This window comes from Sphaeramia orbicularis, chromosome 8 (assembly GCF_902148855.1).
Source record: "Sphaeramia orbicularis chromosome 8, fSphaOr1.1, whole genome shotgun sequence".
NCBI classification, from domain to species: Eukaryota; Metazoa; Chordata; class Actinopteri; order Kurtiformes; family Apogonidae; genus Sphaeramia; species Sphaeramia orbicularis.
Window position 1 is genome coordinate 33,352,103 of NC_043964.1, and position 23,953 is coordinate 33,376,055.

Sequence of the window (23,953 nt, forward strand, 5' to 3'; positions counted from 1 at the left end):
GCTTGTTCTAGTTATTGTTACCATTATCATTATCACCATGGTTGTTATTGTTAGTATTGTTGATATTTTCTTGTGAGGGTCTTCACCACCTTCTTCTCTCATTTTCTCCCCCCTTCACTCTTTTATTCTCTTCTCCCCCTTTCTTCTCCTCCCCCCTGTTCCTTCATGTCAGGTCCAGCATCGAAATGTGGTTTAACAAAACTCATAATAATGACAGCAGAATATTAAGGGGAGCATCATATACTTTATGAAGTTTCCCTTGGCAAAGCAAAAACAAATTTGTTCAGCACAAAAAGGCAGCCAGACTACAATTCTGCTGTTTTGACGCTGGACAAGACAAGTTTAAAAAAAAGAAAAAAAAAAAAAGAACATATGTCTATCATGACTCGAACACAAGTCACACTTATTGAAGATTTACTGACATGTTTTATGATGTCCATCCATGTTACGACATTTGTAGTAAAACAGCTTATACTACTGACAGCTGATGATATGAAAGGTGATGTTACACTGAATAAAAACACACCTCTTTCACATACTTAACCCTTTCATGCATCCTGGTCACTACAGCGGATAGCTATTCTACAGCTGCTCTCTTATATGTACATGGGTTTTGTTGTGTTAGTTCCATATCAGCCAACATAGTGGACACTCATGCACCATCCCATACACTGACACTCATACAATTACTGTAAATTTGTTGTTCTTCATAAACCTGATCTATAACTAACATGTTCAAGCATAAATCAGTTGCTTGTTATTGTTATTAGACTGTAACTAAACAAAAAGTTTCAAACAAAAAGTTGTTTTTTTCTGCATACTATTTCCATGAAGTGAGTAATGACTAGTGTTAGTGTAAGTTAAAATGTGAGAAAACATCAGACTAGCTGCATTAAAAATGTTTTTATTTCATACTTTTCACACTGTTTATCACTGAATACATTTCTTTGCTTCAAAAATTAAATGCATGGTGTCCAGCTGAGTGGACAGTTTTGCAACTCCATGAAAAATGCACTTTTTTTTTTTGCCTTTTGCACAGTCTATATTCCACTGTGTACATGTTACATTTTTCCTGTCTATATTCTCTATTTCTATTCTGTTATTTTATACTGTAGCGAGCAAATGCAACAACATTTTATTCTGTATACGCTTGTACATCTGAGGGACAATAAAGTCTAAGTTTAAGTCTAAAACAGGTTCATAAAATAAATGAAATCACTTTGTTTTTTAATGCCTGGAGGAATAAAAACACTCTCATAATAACGCTCTCATAATTCATGTATGAAAGGGTTAATCAATAACTGCATGGCTATTTGTACTTGTCTATATCGAACAAGGTATATTTAATGCAAACCATGAGTGATCGCCCAACATCTATAATCTCTATGTATGTGCAAAAACCAAAAAATGCAATTCTGGGGATTGTAAGGGAATTTTCCTGATAATAACACCTGTCAGGTTTTTCGCCCTGACTTGCACTGAAAAATATTTAAATAAGATTAGTAATTTGGATTACTTTTGTTGTGGGATAATAATCTCACAAAGGGGGGGATATATTGTGAATATTTGTGAATACTGGGGAAAATATTTAGTATGGGGGTCTTATTTCATGAAGTTGAGTAACTTCTGGTAATTTGTGTGGGGGTGTGTGTGTCCTGTTTCCTGGAATGCCTACCAATAGGTCACAGTGACCTGGCAAATCGACAGAAATTTGGAAAGCTTAGTTGTGAGACTTGAGAAGACCGGAAGTTCTCAAAGGCACATTTCCAAACCATTCTAAGAGGGTTATTAACCCTTTCATGCATGAATTATGAGAACCTTAGTCAATATTTTTTTCTTAAGTGTTTTAATTCCTCTTTAAGCATGAAAAAAACAATGCAAATTACTTTTTTTTTATGAACCTATTTTTTGTGGAACCACAAAAATGTCCACTCAGCTGGACACCATGCATTTAAATTTTTGAAGCAAAGAAACATTTATTTAAAAATCATCATCAGAAAGTGATATACTGTGTGAAAACTATGAAATAAAAACATTTCTAATGCCGCTAATTGCTAATTTGCTAATGTTTTCTCACATTTTATCATACTCTAATATTAGTTATTACTCATTTCATGGAGATAATATTCTCTTGAGACCCAGAAAATTGACAGTTTTAAATTTTTTATATTAAAAAAATTATCTTGATTGGAAACTGCATAATGCAACAGTTTTTTCAGATACATTTTAAAAATAATTTTTATTTATTGATTGATTTTAATGGAATGTCCTTTGTAATACACAACATTTTTGAAGTAAAACTGTCAAACTTTTGTCCCCTACAGAGGACAAAATGCATTGCTGGGTCTACCGAGGATATGCAAAAAAAAAAAAAAAAAATGTCTCAGAAAACTGTTAATTACAGTCTAATAACAATTAGCAACTGATTTACACTAAAACATGTTACTGCAGATCAGGTTCATCATGAGCAGCAAAGTTGCAATAATTGTATGAACTGCAATGTTTTGGATGATGCATAAGAGTCCACTGTGTTGGCTGATATGGAACTAAAACAACAAAACCCATGAATATACAAGAAAACAGCTGTAGAATAGCTGCCCACTGTAGTAACCACTATGCATGAAGGGGTTAATAACATAACATAACATAACATAACATAACATAACATAACATAACATAACATAACATAACATAACATAACATAACATAACATCATGTTTGGCTAAAGAGTCTATCACGTACGCATCAGAAGGTTGATTCCTTTTATGGTAACAATGATGTCAGCTCACCCCTGCATATAACCCCTGTCGAATAAAGAATGGGAGATATATTCCCTGCGAGCATCTCGAAATTGTGGTTTCTTCGTCATTTTAGCCACAACAATGTCACCTGAGAAAAGCAGTCATTTTTGGAGATTCTGATGCAAAACTCGTACCCTGTGTTTTATACCGCAGTTTAACCTGAGCACCGTCGTCAGTGGTCACATATAAAATGTGCAATGGTGTTGCAGTGTCTGTTTTTGTGCAGGTAGTGAGGTGAAGATATTGTGTGTCACAGTGGGCCAGAGAAGCATGCAAGGGCCACTCTAACTATCCAAACCTTGTCAGCAAAATCCCTCCTGTTACCATTAGCAACCAACAGAACAGGACCCCTCACACTACCTGGGGAGACAATATGCTTGTTAGGGAGACAAAGGCTGGAGGAAGGGATGGCGTGAGTGTGTAGGATGGGGAAATGGGAACATAAGGAGGAGAACAGATAGTATTGGAGGAGGGAGAGTGAAGCAGGAGGACGTGTCACTCAGTTTTATAACGGCAGTGATGGTGTATTTGACAGAGAAAATCCAACCGGATAAATAAACCTATTACAGCTCGGTGTGCGGGGTTTTATTTGATATTATATTTCACTCTAAAGTCTTGTTTGCAAGTGCGAAATAGCAGTTTGATTTGTCAGCATAGACAAACAAGCAGAAAAATCCTCGTCTCATCATATTTCAACTGTCAATGAATATTAAAAATCACCAAATAAAAAAAAAAAAAAAAAAAAAAGAAAGAAAGAAATCCAGAGCCAGAATTATGTTGTTCTTGTCATTTCTGAAATTGAGCCTGCCAAATTTACCTCAATGAAAAGCAATTAAAATCCCAGAGGTGCAGACTGAGCGCTCAGCCAGCTGGCAAATCACCCAGTCAGTAACACATAACCCAACATCGCTTACAAACAGAAACGGAAAGAAAAAGAAGGCTTAAAGTGTGTAAAATCATAAAAAAATATAAATACCTAAACAAGACTTGTTAATTGCAAATATGTCGTCTTTCCCACAATAAGTATAATTTAATTTACTTTAACAATTCGTTTGATCATCAAATGATTAACTGCTGCTGTGGCTATAAAATATTAAACGTTATTATTTTGCTCAGTACGAGGTTATATATTATTTAACGATCAAGATAAAACCAAAGGATAATTAGTTTTTGCATCAGATATGAAAAAAGAAAAAGCTGCATATAGTGAATTTTTAAGCTTTTTAATTGGAAAATGTCTACACCAATCAATAAGTTAAAAAAAAATCGTCAGGATAATAATCTTTACAAATTGAAAAATCATCAAACCTCTATCGGCTGTGACATTTATGACTCTCCACAAGCCCGATTTCGACTGCTGCTCCTTGTCCCCCAGGTGTTTTCTCATCACAAAGTGGAAAATTCACATGTGGCTCCACAAGACTTTATTAAAACAAACCAAATCCCAATTCCCTGTTCTCAGTTCAGGAGAAAATACAAACCTTCCAGGAGGGAAATATCGTAGCTGCACGGGTTGTGGCTGAGTTGCTTTTGGTTCGTGTCAAATAAGTGATTGATTTGCTCTATCGTCCCATCGTGGGGCTGCACACACACGTTGTCACGGGTTGAGATTTGACTTACATTAATATTCTGGAGAATTACAACATATAACACTAGTCGCTTTTCCATTGACCCTCAAATTGTGCAAATATAACTTTAAAAATGTACCTAATAGAAAAACGACAATTTCGCCAAAAGTCTCATTTTTCGATTAAAAGTTTTTGCGCTGGCAAGAGGTGGTTTTGCGGGAATAGCGCAAAACTGCAATGGAAAGACCTTTTTTCGCAACTACAGTTAGGTGAATTAAAAAAAAAAAATGGATGTTGACGGACGTTACAACCAATGTTATTATCGTAAACCAAAACCAACAAAATGACGAAAACTAGAATTGTAAAAACATTTTCGTTAACTGAAATAAATAAAAAACTATAATTAAGAGAAAAAAAAAAACAAACGATAACTAACTGAAACTGTATTGTGTGTTTACAAAACTAACTAAAACAAATAAAAATTATGGATAAAATTCCCTTTGTTTTCGTCTTTGTCAATGTCGGATTGATATGAAATGGATTTATTTCGCAACATCATATGATATTTAATGGTCCGTCACTTGTGGTCACTTGTGGTTTACAGTCATCTTCTGGTCTCCACTCTACCTGGAAACATGGAGACTAAAGTTGGGAGAAAGCAGCAGAGTCCTGTCTGGGATTTATTTGAATATACCGGAGAAGAAGAGAAAAGATACGGCAAAATGAAAACTAAACTAAAATTAAACTAAAACTAAGCATTTAGAAAATAACAAAAACTAATAAAAACTAGCAAATCTGCGCTAAAAATGAATTAAACCTAACTAAATTAGAGAAAAAAAAGTCAAAACTAAGTAAAAAATAACTAGAATGAAAAATCCAAAACTATTAGAACCTTGGTTACAACAAGCGAAGAAGAAGAAGAAACATGTTGCGGTATGTGTGGACACACCAGGAAACCCAATCATTTTCTAATTTAGTACGAGACAGAGGAGTAATATATAATAAAAATGAATATATCTGTAAATCAATACCATATTTACGTTTGTCACCATATTTATGAAATGACTTCTTGTGTCATCTCGCGATAATATATAAACAAATCAGCGCATTTGTGATTTAATGGAAAAACCGACACTTCTGTTTTTTCGTCATTTAGTAAATATCAGTAAATTTTTGCACAGATGTCTAATGGAAAAGTGACTACAGACTGAACAAGTGAATCAGATCACAGGGGTTTTGTTCCCGCGGTGACCGATGAAACGGGTGTACATATCCATAGCATAATTAAAACCACACACACACACACACAGGAAGCAGAGGCGTGTCTTACCTGCAGTATCTGGCAGCGGTCCGAGGTGCAGTCGATGTTCTCGCAGGGCTGGTACATGCCCAGTGTCACACAGTTGAGGAGGATCACCATGATGCTAATCCTCTCGAACCACGTATTAGCAGAGCTGTGGTTAAGGAGCATTGCAGTAGAAGTGGAAGAGCTTTACACAAAATACACACATTAAAATCATGGAGGAGAAACATTTCATGGCTGAAAAAACTATGTAAACAAACCAACTATTTCCTTAAAAATAAGAGTAATTGCTTTTTTGTTATTGTTTATTTCTAAATTTAGTTGTATTTTCTGCTAAAGCTGCAGTTCTTAACAGCTTTTTAATGTCATGGGGCAAAGAAATCCATAATTCCCTTTCAACACACAGCAACTCAAGTCTTCTGAGAGGAAATAAAACATTTACATCGCCGTTTTGCCTGTGTTTTCACACTGTAGAAAACACACACACACACACACACACACACACACACACACACAGCCCCTGGACATCATGCAATGTGCAACATCCCTGTGTGCAATATAACATATGTGCATCTATTTACATATATCTCAGTCATCTTGTCGTCCCCCCCCCCCCCCCCCCCCAAAGGGGAGGCAAGGGGTATTGTTTTTGGTTCGGTTTGTTTGTTTGTTTGTTTGTTTGTTAACACTCCAGCAGCAAAACTCTTGGTTGAATTCATACCAAATTGGGGTTATAGATTGCCAGTGACCCAGAATAGATTTCATTATATTTTGGGAAAAATAGATAAAAGTTAAAATTTTTATGAATTTTTAAAATGATTTTCTCCCATTTGCTGAAAATGGGTGAAATTTCAAATGTCTATAAAAACATAATTTTTACTTCCGCCAGGAGGTATTGTGATCACTTTGCTTTGTGTGTTTGTTTGTTTGTTTGTTTGTTAGCAACTTTACGGGAAAACTATTCCAACCGTCTTGACCAAATTTTACCCACAGATAGGCCTAGGCCCTGAGACGAACCCAATCAATTTTGGGCCAAGTAGGCCAAAGTTCAGGGTCACAGCAAGGTCACAAAATCTCAAATTTTCCTATCTCTCATCATTGAGCAATTTTTGAAAATTCATAAAAAATTCAAAATGACTCTGATTTTCCTCCAATTTGATACACCTGTAGCTTATAACAATACCTTATATCTGGCACAAAATTGTCCACATCCACTGTGGAATGTGGACTCTGTGGACATTTCAATTTAACATTGAAAATCCCATTTACAACACATTTTTCATTATAACTCAACAAATATTGATTGGAATTTAATAGAATTCGACATACACATGACTGGTACAGAGCTTTAACTTTTTCTGCTGTATGGAACAACCTTGAAACTGTTTAATTTAAAAAGAAATAGTCGATCCACACATGCACACTGTTCGGGTGCTTGGCGCAGGTTTGCGTTCTCTGAACACTTGTTTTTTTTTCAATTTACTTCAAACTTGGCACATATATGGAGGCAATTGATATGCTGACATCAGCAGACATGATGACATCAGCTGGATCGATACCAAAATGAGCTACAATACGTGCGAGGGGCGGGGTTTGTTGTGCCTGGCACCACTTTTTTTATTTTTTTTACCTTTTTTAAACCAGGAAATATCCCATTGAGATTAAGAATCTCCTTTGTAAGGGAGTCCTGGCCAAGATAGGCAGCAGCAAATACAACACACAGTTACAGGATTACACAGTTAAAACACATATAACACTCACATTCAACAATAAACAGTTAGTATAGATAACATTTACAAGCAGATTAAGAAAAACATGTTCAAGTTATGGAGTTGGCCTCAATAACTCTCAGTTTGGACTTAAAAGCACTCAAAGAAATTTACTTGATCGATGCCAAAATAGGCTACAATACGTGCGAGGGGCGGGGTTTGTTGTGCCTGGCACCACTTACTTGTGTGTTTTTTTTTTTACTATTGTATTTATTGTGTTTTATTTTATGCCATATGAAGAGCAAAACTGATCTCATTACATTATGTACAATGTAATGACAAAAGACATGCTTTGACTTTGACATGATACACTGTGATGCTGATTTCTTTGGCTGATTACAGGTGTTTTCAGACAGCTAATGGGAGTTTAACCCTCCGGTATCCCATCCAGCAAGGCCCTTACTAAGCACCAAGTGTGTCTTTTTCGCACACTTGTGGAATAATGTCAACAAAAATTTCATACAGTTTGTTTTTAATTCTTTTACACTTTTTTTCTATTTCATCAGCTTGAGCCATAAATAAAAATACCAAATACTCAATAATTGTCACATTTTTAACCTTTTAAATGCTGTGTTTGTAATGTAAATAAACAATTTTTTTGGATGCAAAAAACAAAAAACAAAAAAATTTTTTCAATACACTACATAAAAAGTGGATCACATATTATTTGATTTTTTTCATCCTGGCATATGTCAGTGATTAACTCCAACATCGGTTAATTTGCATTATTATTTTTTGTGCTAGGTCAAATGTTGAAAAATACTAGCATCTGTCACCAAGTGTGCGTAAAATGCACACCTATAAATCAAACTATTAAATATTACATGTTGGTTTATTTTTCTGCTCTAATTTGATTTTATTTTTGTAAATCAAGGTCAGCCCTGATCATACATATCAAATGGAAGAAATAGTGCGTTTTAGACACACTTGGGAGACAGATGCTAGTCTTGTAATTTTCTTTTGTTTACAATGTGCACATTTTAGTTGGTGGCCAGAATTTTAAAGATCATGCAAAAATGAACAACTTTTGAATTCTAACCTTATTTAAATTGTGAAAAATAATATGAAGTTTTTTAAAACGAAGTGCAAAGTGTGCCTAAAAGGCGCACCTGGATACTGGAGGGTTAATATGTGATTGACAGCTATAATTACCAATCACTGATCAGACTCTTGACCTGGACATACCCTGTACTCTCTTTACTCTATGTCTCAACGCAGAAGCATGGAAAACTGGGTTCACTTTTCCATAACAACATGAAATAATCTTATATTCATCTAACTTTATATTAAGTCTTTTGGTTTAGAGTGAGCAACGAGAGCTGCAGAAAGGAGATGTGTTTGTTTTTTTTTTTCAAAATCTGGTATTTTTCCTCCCTGATTTTGACTCCTGCAGCTTTAATCTACATATTTTAAGTCATTACTTATACTGTAGCTGCAAATGTAATAAATGGAAACAATATGTTAAATTATGTCTTAAAAAACAGCAAGGTTCTTTCAGTTTTTGCCTTCACACAATAAAATGTTTGGTTTTTTTTTTTCTTTTTTTTCTGAAGCAATCATGAATAATACATCATAATACATAATATTGCAGCATATTGTCAAAAACAAAAAAAGTGAGAAATATCTACATGTATATCAATATGTGCAGGAACAGCCAACATCTACGATTGTTGTGGAAATGAAATACTGTATCACCGCACCGTGAATGTTTTGGCTCGGCTCCTTTTTCTTTTATTCGCTTAAGTATGAGTAAGCGTGGCAGCAGAGAGATTCACAAATCTCAAATGGAAGTATATGCATAACTGACTCATCCACAGCATGTAGGCAACACATCATGAGACCTATGAGGTCATGCAGCCACAACTCTGCCAGTGAGTAATTCATCAATGAAAATGAAGATGAGATGTATTTATCAAGCCAGTTTTTTTCTCTCTTCTTCTTGTTCATGCGGTGCGTGAGTCAGAAAATCAGACGGACAGAATGTGTTTTCTTAGTACGCCAATGCACAGAGATGATGCAGCAATGAGACTGAAATAAATACAATGCAAACAGTCATCAACAGGTTTGGATTAGTGCTCACTTTCCATCTTTTTTTATCTACAGTGTTCAGATAAACATATCAGATAAACACCTAGTGCATATAGTGTCCAGTGAAATAACAATACTGAAAAGACACTTGTACAGCAGATACACTGCAAAAATCTAATTCTTACCAAGTGAGTTTTTTTTTTTCATTTCTGGTCAAAAAACCTCATCACACTTAAAATAAGACATAATCACCTAAAGCACAGGTGCCAAACATGCGGCCCGGGGGCCAAATCCAGCCTGCCAAAGGGTACAGTCCGGCCCAAGGTTATAATAGTTTTGGATTTTTTTATTATAGTTTAGTTTTATTTAGTTTTGACTTTTTTTCCCTCTAATTCAGTTCGTATTAATTAGTTTTTAGTGCAGGTTTGCTAGTTTTTATTAGTTTTTGTTATTTTCTAAATGCTTAGTTTTAGTTTTTTGGGGTTTTTTTTATATCTTTTCTCTTCTTCGCTGTCAAATTCAAATAAATCCCAGACAGGACTCGACTGCTTTCTCCCAACTTTAGTCTCCATGTTTCCAGGTAGAGTGGGGACCAGAAGACAACTGGAAACCACAAGTGACGAAAAGTGACGGACCACTAAATATCATATGGTGCCAGCAGCTAAAATTGCTTGAGGGAAATAAACTGATTTCGTATCAATCTGACATTGACAAAGACGAAAACTAAGGGAATTTTATCCATAATTTTTATATGTTTTAGTTAGTTTTATATACACACAATACAGTTTCAGTTAGTTATCGTTTTTTTCTTTTAATTATAGTTTTTATTTATTTCAGTTAACGAAAATGTTTTTACAATTCTAGTTTTCGTCATTTCGTTAGTTTTCGTTAACAATAATAACCTTGGTCCGGCCCCTGGGATGAATTTGTGAAATGCAAAAATTACACTAAGATATGAACAATCATTTTAGTTCAGGTTCCACATTCAGACCAATTCAATCTCATAATAACCTATAAATACTCACAACTCCAAATTTTTCTCTTTGTAAATGTAAATGTTTTCATGTATTTAGACTAAAACAAAGTATAATTATGCAAAAAATCTGAATAACCTGAAAAAATAAGAACCTGAAATGTCTTAAGAGAAGTGCATTTTTAATAATATTCCACCTGTTACTAAATATTTTGTGTATTTGTAGATCCACTGTGATCTGCAAGTTATAATGTGCATGTGGAAATGATAAACTAAAGCATAATAGTGTTAAAATTACATTTTTTTTCCTGTTTGTTCATGTTATTCACATTGTTTGAAAGTATAATTTGTAGATGTAAACATTTTCATAATGTAATTTTACTTTTTTTTTACTGAAAAACACAGAAAAGTTAGGAGTTGACATTATTTATATATTATTATTTTACTGGTTCGGCCCACTTCAGATCAAATTTAGCTGAATGTGGCCCCTGAACTAAAATGAGTTTGACACCCCTGACCTAAAAGGGTAACTTTTCGGTGAGATATAAGAACTTATTTTTCGACAACAGATCTTGAAAATCTTATTTCAAGAAATCTTACCGGGATCATTTTCACTTGTTCTATTGGCAGATTTTTTTGCTTGAATTAAGTAACAAAAAAAAATCCTCAATTAAAAAAAAAAAAATCTGAAATTGAAATCTGACTGTAAAAATTATAAGTTATAAGTTCTTATATCTCACTGAAAAGTTACTCTTTAGGTGATTATGTCTTATTTAAAGTGTGATGAGATATTTTGACTAGAAATGACAAAAATACACCTTGACCCTTCTTTGTACGCCTTATGACCTGTCAACACAAACATGAATATTTTTCTAAACTGATATTTTCTTTTTTTGTTTTTTAAAGTAACTGTTGCAAAAATAACTACAAACCAGTCTAAATATTTGGAAAAGCCACTGTTTCTGTTGGACTTCAGTATCACTAATTCCAAATATTGGACTGTAGACAGTGTGGATATAATACTGGATATAGCAGATGCAGAAGCTTTAATCTGTCATGAAGATAAACGCAAACAACAAACTCTGTTATAAACTTATGTTATTGTAAGTGATGGTTCTGGTTGTTTGAGTGTATTCTTTATACACTGTTTCCTTTTAATTTCATTTCTTTTATTTATTCATTCCAATCTAAATAATTGGAAAGGAGCAGGATGAAGAAAACTTACAACACTTATTCCTTTCTTGAAACATCTGCTTACATCAGATAAGTTGCCGTTACAGCTATTACAGTAAACAGTTTACATGGTAGTCATTGAAAACAAAACAAATCCAAAATCCATGAGTAAATTTATTTCATTATATGTTTTTTGTAAAAGGAAGAGGGACATATATTATTAATAATATTGTAGGGAGAGGGGGTGGGATTAAATAAGTTGCACTTCTTCCCACCCCTTTTCAGGCATGTAAATGTAATTATTGTGTTTTTCTTCTGACTAAGATTGTTATGATTCTTGATATTTGTATTATTATGTATGTTTTGCTAGTGCATATATGTTAAATTTCATTGCATGTTCGAAATAAATCACTAAATCAAAAAAAAAAAAAAAAAAAAAAAAATTATAAAGCTTCTCTATTCTCTCTTTATACAACCACTTAAACTGAAAAATATTTGTACAGCTCTTCTCTTCCATTGCAAAAGAATTCAACATTCTGACACACAAACAGAAATACACATTTGCTTTACATCGGTCTGAACCCTTTGCTGTTTAAAATTAAACTTCCTTCTATGTTTTTCATCCTGTGATACTAAAACTAACTAGAAAAGCACTTGGTGAGTACAGACCTCTGCCATTATCAACATTTCCTGAAAATTTCATCAAAATCTATCCACAACTTTTTGAGTTATCTTGCTAACAGACAAACAGACAGACAGAAAGACAAACCCTGATAAAAACATAACCTCCGCCGTTCCTTGGCGGAGGTGATAATCTCAAAAATTCTCTCTACAAATTTGCAGGCAAAAGTCTATTTCTCGCTCTCAACAAAATCAACAATGTCCTTAATTCAGCTAACTCTTTAAATTTAAACAATCCTGATTTAACCTTTTCATGCATACTGGTCACTACAGTGGACAGCTATTATCCAGCTGTTCTCTTGTATATTCATGGATTTTTTGTTGTTTTAGTTTCATATCATCCAACACAACACCATCACATACACTGCAATTCCTACCATTACTGTAACTTTGCTGTTCTTTATAAACCTGATCTGCAGAAATATGTTTTAGTGTAAATCAATAGCTAATTGTTATTAGACTGTAATTTAAAAGTTTTCGTAATCAATTTTTTTTTTTTTTTGCATATTATCTCCATGAAATGAGTAATAACTAGTATTAGAGTATGTTAAAATGTTAGAAAACATCAGATTAGCTGCATGAAAAATGGTTTTATTTCATAGTTTTCACTTTCTGATGATGGGTTTTAAATACACATGATTTTTTGCCTCAAAAATTAAACACATGGTGTCCAGCTGAGTGGACATTTTTGTAACTCCATGAAAAATAGGTTCAGAAAAAAAAAAAAAAAAATCAATTGCATTGTTTTTTTTTCATGCCTAAAGAGGAATAAAAGCACTCAGGAAAAAAAAAAAAAATCTTGACTAAGGTTTTCATAATTCATGCATGAAAGGGTTAATAAACAACTCATTTGTATGTTCCCTTAAATTAACATTGTACATGATTCTTATTGCTCTTTTCTGTAATAAAAACAATGGCTTTGTGTTACTTATATATGTGTTACCCATAAAGTTAAAATAAATATTTTTACCTGACATGAAATGATTGCGCCAATGTGATTTATTCTTTATAAATAAAGTGTAACTGGAACTCAGTACGTAATCACTGCATCTGGTCAAAGGTGATGATGAAATTAATGATGATGATTTATTCAGTCATCACCAGTGTCAACAACAGCACTTCAAACATTACAAACATTACCAACAGGTTAATGACTGAAATGCACAGGCAGAAGCAAATACTTATATTAATGCCTGTCCTTCTAACAAATTCAGCTACCCAGCATCCACTATAGGAAAAAGAAAAAAACAAAAAACAATGTATCCAAACAAACAAGCGAAACATAAAAAGGTGAAAATAAGCCAGAGAAATAGAAAACTTAACCACCAAATTAATGGAAATTTAATATAGACTCAAAAATAAATAACACTGGTCAACAACAAATTTATTGTTTAAGTTTTTTGAGCTGATTTAGGATAATTTTGGTGTGCTGAATCCAAAAATCACATTAATTTTGCTCAATCAGGTCAACTTTCTGGACTATGCTACATATTGGCTTTTTAACATTTTTGCTTACATTTATGGGCATTTTCACATCATATGATACAAAACTCTTTCATATTTCTTGCAATAAAGGAGTTCTGAAGATTTTACTTTTGCCAATTTATGATTAATGTTTTTTTTTTAATATTACAGGTGAATGAAATGGCTTCGACTAGAAGATCTTGCAAAAATAAGCCTGACGTATTCTGCTACATCTGCTACATTCTGCTACATGTAATCAATTTTGTGAGAAGATCAAATTTTTCAAAATCAAATTAGCAAAAAAAAAAACCTGACCTGATTGAGAAAAACAGATGTCATTTTTGGATTTAGCGGTGCAAAATGGTCCTAATTCAGTTGAAAAAACCTAGACAACTTGCAAAAAATTTTTTTTGTAACTCAGTGTTATTTATCTGTTACTTGTTAGAGCTTAAAATTTGTATCCTTCAAAAATTGCCTTATGTACCCTTTTTTTAAATATCAAAAATGGGCTACACATTCTTGAATCCATGCTGGCCTCATTCCATAGTTTAACTCCAACAACAGATATACATCTTCTTTTTGTCTCTTTTTTTAGCTTTTTGTATAACAAATTTACACACATCTCGCAAATCATACACTCAAAAAAATAATTAAGCCAAAAATGTTGACTTTATGTATTTTAATTACATGTAAATTTTCCATGTAATTTTATTACATAAGTTTAATGTAAAGAGTTGCATTTAATACAATGTTTTTTCTATCATACTGAGTCAATATGAATAAATTAAATACCTTCAGTCAGATTTGATTTAGTTAATGCAAACTTTTACATTAACTGTGTTTGACTGTGACGCTCAGCCTTTTTATGTGATCTAGTAAATAAAGTTTACTTTATTTGTTTAGATTCACTTTATACTAAGCATATTCACATTATGTTTGACTTTTTCGGATAAATAAACTTTAAATTTCATATATTTCAGTTACATTTTACTTTAAAATATTACTTCATGTTTATTAGAGCCAATAATCTTTTTTTTGAGTGTATTTAGACTCATGTGTTGAGGTGATAACTGATGGATGTGTCTGAAAACAAAATTATTCTAATTTTATATGCAATAGTGTGTAATGGGGATTCGGCCCTAAGGCTGGTATAATCCATCTCCCAAAGGTATCTGCGCTGACCTCGATCTACTGCAGGTCATCCTCTGATTTCTACACCTGGAGTTGATGTTTCAGGTGCAGGTTCATTACATAAACCAGTAATAGACATGGAGTGGAACGCAATCAGTTTTTCCAATTTCTCAGTTTTCCCCTGTCCACATGAATACACACAAACTGAAGTTTTGAATTTGCATCCGTTTTGCAGCCTAAAATGTCATTTACATGTAGACAAGAAGCCCAAAAATATCAGTTTTGCAAAATATCCACAGTAGTGTGGATGGAGAATTAGAACTGAAGATGAAACCTAAATAGAAGGCGTTTATGCGGTGCCTATGGATCCTCTAAAGCACAGGTGTCAAAAATGCGGCCCGGGGGCCAAATCCGGCCCGCCAAAGGGTCCAATCCGGCCCACAGGATGAATTTGTGAAATGCAAAAATTACACTGACGATATTAATTAATGATGTCAAAATCATTTTAATTCAGGTTCCACATACAGACACATACAGTCCAATTAGATTTTAAGTGGGTCAGAACCAGTAAAATATTATCATAATAACCTAGAAATTATGGCAACCCCACATTCTCTCTTTGTTTTTTAGGGGTAAAAAAGTAAAATTACATGAAAATGTTTACATTAACAAATAATACTTTTACAAAAAACGTGAATAACCTAAACAAAAATGAACAAACGGAAATGTCTTAAGAAAAGTAGATGCAATTTTACCAACATTCTGCCTGTTACTAAATGTTTTGTGCGATTGTAATGCACATGTGTAAATGATAAACTGATAAACTGAGGCATAATACTGATAAAATTGCACTTGTTTTTCTTAAGACAATTCAATTTGTTCAAGTTATTCAGATTTTTAAGGAAACTTTGTAAATGTAAACCTGATCATAATAGAATTTTACTTTTTTCACTGTAATTTTACTGGTCTGGCCCACTGGAGATCAAATTGGGGTAAATGTGGCCCCTGAACTAAAAGGAGTTAGACACCCCTGCTCTAAAGAAATCTGAAATGCACTCAAAACTTTAAAAAACAACTTACAATACACATTTATATTTCCATTTTCCTCTTTTTTTATCCAGAGATTGTGTGGGTTGAAACATCTCTGTTATTCAGTTCAATCTATCTGAGTCTCCTGCACACACACACACCTACACACACACACACACTGGATTAATCTGTATGTTTTTGCTGCTTCTTGCTCCTCTGTCTCCATTATCGCTTTAGCATTGCTCTCTGGGGGTAACACATTGAAACGGAGAAAAATAATATCAGAACAAAATGTGAAAAGAAATCATTTTATCAAGTCTCACTGCCTTCTCTTCCTACTGTCTTCATCTAACCACAACCACTGTCTCTCAAATAAAAGTCCAACCCCCTTTGAGTTACAGTGTTCTCACTTTTTTTTTTTCTCTCCAACTTCTTTTTCTCAATATCATTTCAAATTTCCTTGCTGGTACGTCTCTCTCCATTTACCTTCCATCTCTCTTTTTTTTCTGCAGCTTTTCATTCATTCCCAGGTGTGACAGACCAAACAACGGACAATTTGGCCCTTCTAGCTAAAAACAAATTCAAACACTTTGGGACACATTATACCCCGACAAGCAATGAAAAATCAATCATACCAGTGTGTGTATAAATATATGTGAATGTGAGAGTGTGTGTGTGTGTGTTTGTACGCGTGTAGCACTCCCATAGCGTAACTAAAGAACGTGCCCTGAGGTTCTGTGCTAGGAAAGCGAGAGCCAAGAACAGATGCATGGTATGAACTGACAGTGAAAGAAGGAGAGACAGACAGAAAAAGAAAGAAAAAGTACCGGAATAAATAAACACATATACACAAAAGGCATTGAGGAAGACTTATTCGGGACTTAAATATAAACAAACACAACATAGGAAACAAAGGACCGAAACTAAGCCGGCGCAGAACGTCTGGTTTCTCTTAGTGTAGAATCCATGAAAACAAGTCTTTACGGTGCAACTGAGGTAAAAACACTTAACTCCTAAAGACCAAGAATTGTATTTATGGTAACTTCCAAATTATCTAATCATTCCTAAGTTCTTTATCATTATTTATCATTTTATTCTCTGCCTTTATCAGTGCAAAAACAAATATTTTCCTATATTTAACCCATAAGGACCCAGTGTGACTTTTGTGTCAGTTCTCAAATGAATTTTTCTCTGGATTTAACCTTCCTCATAATTTATCATGATTTATTGTAATATTATCCTCTGTATTTTGTGAATTTTAAGTAAAAATCAAGTATTTTAATGAATTAAGTTAAAAAAAAAAATCTTGAATTGAGCAAGAAAATCTGCCAATGGAACAAGAGAAAATTATCTTGGTAAGATTTGTTGAAATAAGATTTTCAAGATCAATTGCCTAAAAATAAGTTTTTATATCTCACTGAAAAGTCACTCTGTTGGTGATTATGTTTTATTTTAAGTGTGATGAGATATTTGACTAGAAATGAGAAAAATACACTTGATCAGATTTTGATTTTTGCTGTGTAGTTTGCATTAAAGATGAATGTTCAACTGTTCGACATGTAATAATAATAATAATAATAATAATAATAATAATAATAATAATAATAATAATAATAAACTTTATTTGTATAGCACCTTTCATACAGAAATTGTAGTCCAAAGTGCTTCACACTGATTGAAAAAATACAATATTAAAATACATTAAGATTTGATTATACATCAAGAAATAAAATGAAATTTGAGAGAAATACAATAAAATAAAATAAAAATAAAAACAGCGCACATTAAAATATTTGATTATGCATAGAATTTTTGAAGTGCAAGAAATAAGATGAAATTTGAGAGAAATACAATAAAATAAAAATAAAAATGAAAACAGCACACATTAAAATATTTGATTATGCATAGAATTTTTGAAGTGCAAGAAATAAGATGAAATTTGAAATACAATGAAATAAAAAATTAAAACAGAAATACAATAAAATAAAAATAAAAACAGCGCACATTCCTGGTTCCTGAATTGTGACCCCATTTTTATCTCCTTTCAAAGGCTAATGAGAATAAAAATGTTTTTAATTTGGTTTTAAATATATTCAGTGAACTGGCTTCTAATAGGACCTACCATTAACTTAAAAAAAACAATTAAGCCTGTTGATTGCTTGTTATTTCATGATAAAAAAAACCCTAAAACAACCCCCCCCCCCCTCTGTTTTTTGGTCAAATCACACCCTGAGTGTATGTGTTTCAGGTTGTATTTCAGACATCCTTTACGGTGTAACTGAGGTAAAAACAGTTAACTCCTAAAGATCAAGAATTGTATTTATGGTAACTTCCAAATGATTTTTTTTGTCCGCATCTAATCATTCCTAAGTTCTTTATCATTATTTATCATTTTATCCTCTGCCTTTTTCAGTACAAAAACAGATATTTTCCTATATTTAACCCATAAAGACCCAGTGTGACTTTTGTGTCAGTTCCCAAATGAATTTTTCTCTGGATTTAACCTTCCTCATAATTTATCACTATTTATTGTAATATCATCCTCTGTATTTTGTGAATTTTCAGTGAAAATCTAGTATTTTCTTGAATTGAGCAAAAAAAAAAAAAAAATCTTGAATTAAGCAAAAAAAAATCTGCCAATGGAACAAGTGAAAATTATCTTGGTAAGATTTCTTAAAATAAGATTTTCCAGATCTATTGTCTAAAAATAAGTTCTTACATCTCACTGAAAAGTTACTCTTTAGGTGATTATGTCTTATTTTGAGTGTGATGAGATATTTTGACTATAGGTACATCAGATTTGTACACAGCTTTTAGAGGAAGCTTACAAGATGTTTAAGTTGTATTAACATAATATACTTCTTTGTTAAGTTTAAAGGCAGAAATGTCTGTTTGAAAATGAATATGTTAAGTTAAGACTGTTTTCCTTGTTTTTCATTTAGACCAACTTAGTAAAATAACTTATCAACTGATTTAAATGTGTACATGTAACAAACTTCATTTTTTAAGCAGAGAAAGCTCTTGATTTTAAGCTTAACTTACTAACTCCACAAATCATCTTTTAGAGTGTGGAAATGAGAAAAATACACTTGATTAGATTTTGATTTTTGCAGTGTAGTTTGCATTAACCTCCTAAAACCCAGCTATGGGTTTTCTGTCCACATTTGTGGGCAGGAGTTTCACAACTTTATACAAAAAAATAAAAATAAAAAAAAAAGAGAAAACTTTCCACCACAAAGGACATTCCATAAAAATTTGAAAAACTACATCTGAAAAAACTGTTGCATCGTGATGTTTCCAATATAGGCACTTATTTAATAAAAAACAAAAAAGCTTGTACTTTGCTGACATTTTCTGGGTCTTAGGAGGTTAAAGATGAATGTTTAACTGTTCGACAAGTAATAGGACCTACCATTAACTTAAAAAAGAATTAACCCTTTCATGTATGAATTATGAGAACCTTAATCAAGATTTTTTTTATTGAGTGATTTGATTACTCTTTAGGAATTGAAAAAACAATGCCATTATTTTTTTTTTATTAAGCTATTTTTCATGGAGTTGCAAAAATATCCACTCAGCTGGACACCATGTGTTTAATTTTTGAAACAAAAAACATGTTTTTACTGTGAAAACTATGAAAGAAAAACATTTTAATGCTGCTAATCTGATGTTTTCTCACATTTTTACATACTCTAATACTAGTCATTATTCACTTCATGGAGATAATATGCGAAAAAAAAAAAGTTAATTATAGTCGAATAATAACATGGAACTGATTTACACTAGAACATGTTAGATCAGGTTTATCAAGAACAGCAAAGTCACAGTAATGTTATCAATTGTAGTGTATGGGATGATGCATGAGCGTCAAATGTGTTGGCTGATATGAAACTAAAACAACAAAATCCATGAATATACAGGAGAACAGCTGTAGAATAACTGTCCACTGTAGTGACCACTATGCATGAAAGGGTTAAGCCTGTTAATTGCTTGTTTTTTCGTGATACAAAAAAAAAAAAACAAATCCCCCCCTTATGTTTTTTTTGACAAATTGCACTGAGTGTATGTGTTTAAGGTTGTATTTTAGCTACGTACTAACACAAATTTTCCAAAACTACAGGTTATTATCTTTAAAAAAAGGTGTGATTGGTTCATTTTGCCCTAATGATTCTTCAGTTATAAGCTTTGGGACTTGGTGAACAGGTGAAAACTAACACAAATTAGGTGTGAAGAAACAGGTTTAAACATTTTCGATCAATAAATGCTTTTTTTTTTTTTTTTGTCTTCGATGTTTGTCTTTCTCCACACCCCTCTGGATTCCTCACTTTCATCGTATTCAACCTAACAGTATCAGAAGCATCTGCGCTGACATGTGAAGTGACTCAGTGCTGGTTGGAGTTCAGTTTCTTTGTCATACCGACCCTGAACCTTTCCCTCCCCAGGGAGACGCAGCAGCAGGCAGCTGACTCACACCCAGCTGATTCCACAGCGTTAGCTGATGGCGGCTCGTGTCACTCCCTAATCACGTTGGGTGGGTGCTAAGTGGGTCTGACACCAAGGATGCTTTGAGGAGAGTGGAAGAGTGAGATACTGTTATTGAGCTTCTGCATTTAATTTGATTGTTCTTTTAAAGCGGGATGTTCGTTTCCTGTCCACAGATCACCTACGTGTGACTGAGGAGGCTTGGCTCACATCCCCTTCGTTCACCTGTCATCATTTTCCCCGCCTCTCGCCGTTCTCTGGTAATCTTCTTACGACATGGACAGGACCCCCTCTCATCTTCACCCTGTTTTTATTCTCTATGTCTTTACCTATTTTTATGCCTGTCTCTCCATGCCAATACACATTTTGTCAGACGCCCCCCCCCCCCCCTTCTTAGCTTTCCTTCCAACTCTGAAGCTCTTTCTGTTTTCAACAAAGCATCTTCATTTTGTTTGTTTTTTTGTCTCCTTGCCTGTCCTTGTCACGGCTTCAAGTAACAAAAAGTCATAGCTACGATGTTCCAGGTTAACCTTATTTTTCATACCTGTGTGAGAAGAAAAAAAAAAATCTAATTATCAAAATGTAAAAATTGAAGGCTCCCGTGCAAAAAACAATTTCTTACCTCAGTGCTTTTCTTATTTATTTCATCCCTGTGAACCTTGTGTATTCCCTGTTGACTTCAACTACTAAACCTTTCAAAGCAGTGGTCTTAGAACTTTACCATCATTCGTTGAAGGTCTGAACCTTTGCCCTACGTTTTTCATCTGTTGAATCAATTGAACCTCCTTTGTAATCACAATACCAGCCTCTGAAACTATAAACCCACAAAAGGCTATGATTTATAGGTCCACATTTCAGGATCAGAATACTTTAATGATCCCTGAGGGAAATTGCGTTTGTTATAGGTCCAGTCAAGATTAGAAATAAAAAAAATATCTGCATGCAGAGAATTACAATAAAGTAGAATAAAGATAAAATATGAATACAGCTAAATACTAGTGCAATTAAAATGATTGTCCATCCGGTGCAGAAATTATAGAAGGGGTGTCAAAGTTATAATAGTTAAATACAGAATGCCTATTGACTCTGTGGAACATTGTGGTGCAATCAGTCAGTTGTTAACTAAACTCCTGTGCCTGACCAGGATATTTTGGAGTAGGTAGAAGACATTGTCTAAGACTACATTCAGACAGCAGGTCTTAATGCACAACTCAGATTTCTCTATAAAAGACTCTCAAATGTGGAACACACTGCCCACAGAAATAAAATTAACACAAGATATAAAAACTTTTAACAAAAGCGCCAAAGGCTGGATAAAGCAAAATCAGAGATGTGAGCATTTTTAACAATTCTGGTTTTACTATGATTTTATGTAACTTTTATGTGACTTTAAATATTTACATATGCTGTATTCCTGTTTATTTATACGTATGTGTATATATCTGTGTGTGTATATATATGTATTTTAATATCTGTGATTGTACAGGGTGGGGAAGCAAAATTTACAATGAACATTTAGTTGTTTTTTCTCAGCAGGCACTACATCAATTGTTTTGAAACCAAACATATATTGATGTCATAATCATACCTAACACTATTATCCATACCTTTTCAGAAACTTTTGCCCATATGAGTAATCAGGAAAGCAAACGTCAAAGAGTGTGTGATTTGCTGAATGCACTCGTCACACCAAAGGAGATTTCAAAAATAGTTGGAGTGTCCATAAAGACTGTTTATAATGTAAAGAAGAGAATGACTATGAGCAAAACTATTACGAGAAAGTCTGGAAGATACTATTAAAGAAGAATGGGAGAAGTTGTCACCCGAATATTTGAGGAACACTTGCGCAAGTTTCAGGAAGCGTGTGAAGGCAGTTATTGAGAAAGAAGGAGGACACATAGAGTAAAAACATTTTCTATTTTGTACATTTTCTTGTGGCAAATAAATTCTCATGACTTTCAATAAACTAATTGGTCATACACTGTCTTTCAATCCCTGCCTCAAAATATCTTCTTCTCTCAAAATCTTTCTTTCTCTGCTAAAAGTCTGACTAGGGACTGGAGATGGAAACTAGCAATAGATGTAATCTCTTTATGTGAATCATCAGTCACTACAGCTTGTTTGTAACAGGTAGAAGTTAAACTATGTAATATGCATTGTCCCTATCAAATAAACTTTATAAATACATTAAAAAAAATGTTGGTGATTTTTTTTTTGTGTGTGCTTGTTCATATTATACATTGAATGCAACTTCTATCAGTTTTGAGTATGAACTGAATGCGACCCTGAAGTGATCCGCATGTGCAAAAGAGGTAACAACAAAGCCACACACTGTGTTTACGGAAGTAAGTATGTTTTTCCTGCCGCTCTCCTCCTGGGACGCAGAATTGTGACATTTGTCAAATTTCAATGACATAAAGGTAGGATAAACACAACCTGGCTGCTCAGATTGAAGTCGCCTTGCAAAATAGCACATACAGGACCTATCTGATTTAGGACCACATATGAAAGTGGCCTGGGTCAGATTTAAAAAATCTGGTTTGTGCTTTCTTTAACCCTTTCATGCACAAATTATGAGAACCTTAATCAAAATTTTTTCCTGAGTGTTTTTATTCCTCTTCAGGCATGAAAAAAACAATGCAATTGAAAAATGTCTTCTGAAAAATAAATAAAATAAATAAATAAATTAAAAAAAAAAAAAAAAAAAAAACAATGAAAAAAAAAAAAAGATGAACCTATTTTTCATGAAGCTGCAAAAATGTCCACTCAGCTGGACACCACATGTTTAATTTTTGATGCACAGGAACATGTATTTACTGATAAATTGTGTGAAAACTATGGGGAGGGCTTGTGATTCTGGGAGTTTATGCTCAGGAGAGATCTACATAATGTTACCAATTCATGTCAGAAAAGATATGTAGTGTCTTAAAACTTTAATACAGATATGTGTAAAAAAAAATAAAAAAATAAAAAGAACAAAATCCATGAATATACAAGAGAACAGCTGGAGAATAACTGTCCACTGTAGTGACCAGTATGCATGAAAAGGTTAACAGATCGGATACAGGTCACATATGGGTAAAAAAAAAAAAATCAGATTTGGGCCACATTTGCCTGCAGTCTGAATGTAGCCTAAGATGCTATGTAGCATAGACAGCATCCTTCTTTCATGTAGCAGTGATGGATGTAGAAAATTATAAAATGGGGTGGCAAAATGATGGTGAGAGGTCTTAAGTGAGAGGGTGGTAAATGGGAATCCCTGTGTATACGTAAATGAATTTAACATAAGATAGATACATAAAAATAATTTAACCCATAAGGACCCAGTGTGACTTTTGTGGCAGTTCAATGAATTTTTCTCTCTATTTAACCTTTCCTAAGTGATTTGTCACCATTTATTATAATATTATCCTCTGAATTTTGCATTTTTCCAGTGAAAATCATATATTTCTTATATTTAATTTACTCATCATGAAGATGCTCATAAAAGCCCAGGGTAAAGTCAAAGGTTATTGTATCAAAACAGAAAAAAAATAAAGAAAAGGTGACTT

At 33.3% G+C, this 23,953-nt stretch overlaps 1 protein-coding gene across 1 annotated transcript in view; it reads right to left on the minus strand.

Annotated features, from left to right (window-relative positions):
* cacna1ia (calcium voltage-gated channel subunit alpha1 Ia) overlaps positions 1-23,953 on the minus strand; it is a 237,764-nt gene that overhangs the window by 136,110 nt on the left and 77,701 nt on the right. The window contains exon 2 of the mRNA XM_030141341.1: positions 5,700-5,811. Within this exon, the coding sequence (XP_029997201.1) occupies positions 5,700-5,811 (112 nt within the window). The remainder of the gene's footprint in view (positions 1-5,699; positions 5,812-23,953) is intronic.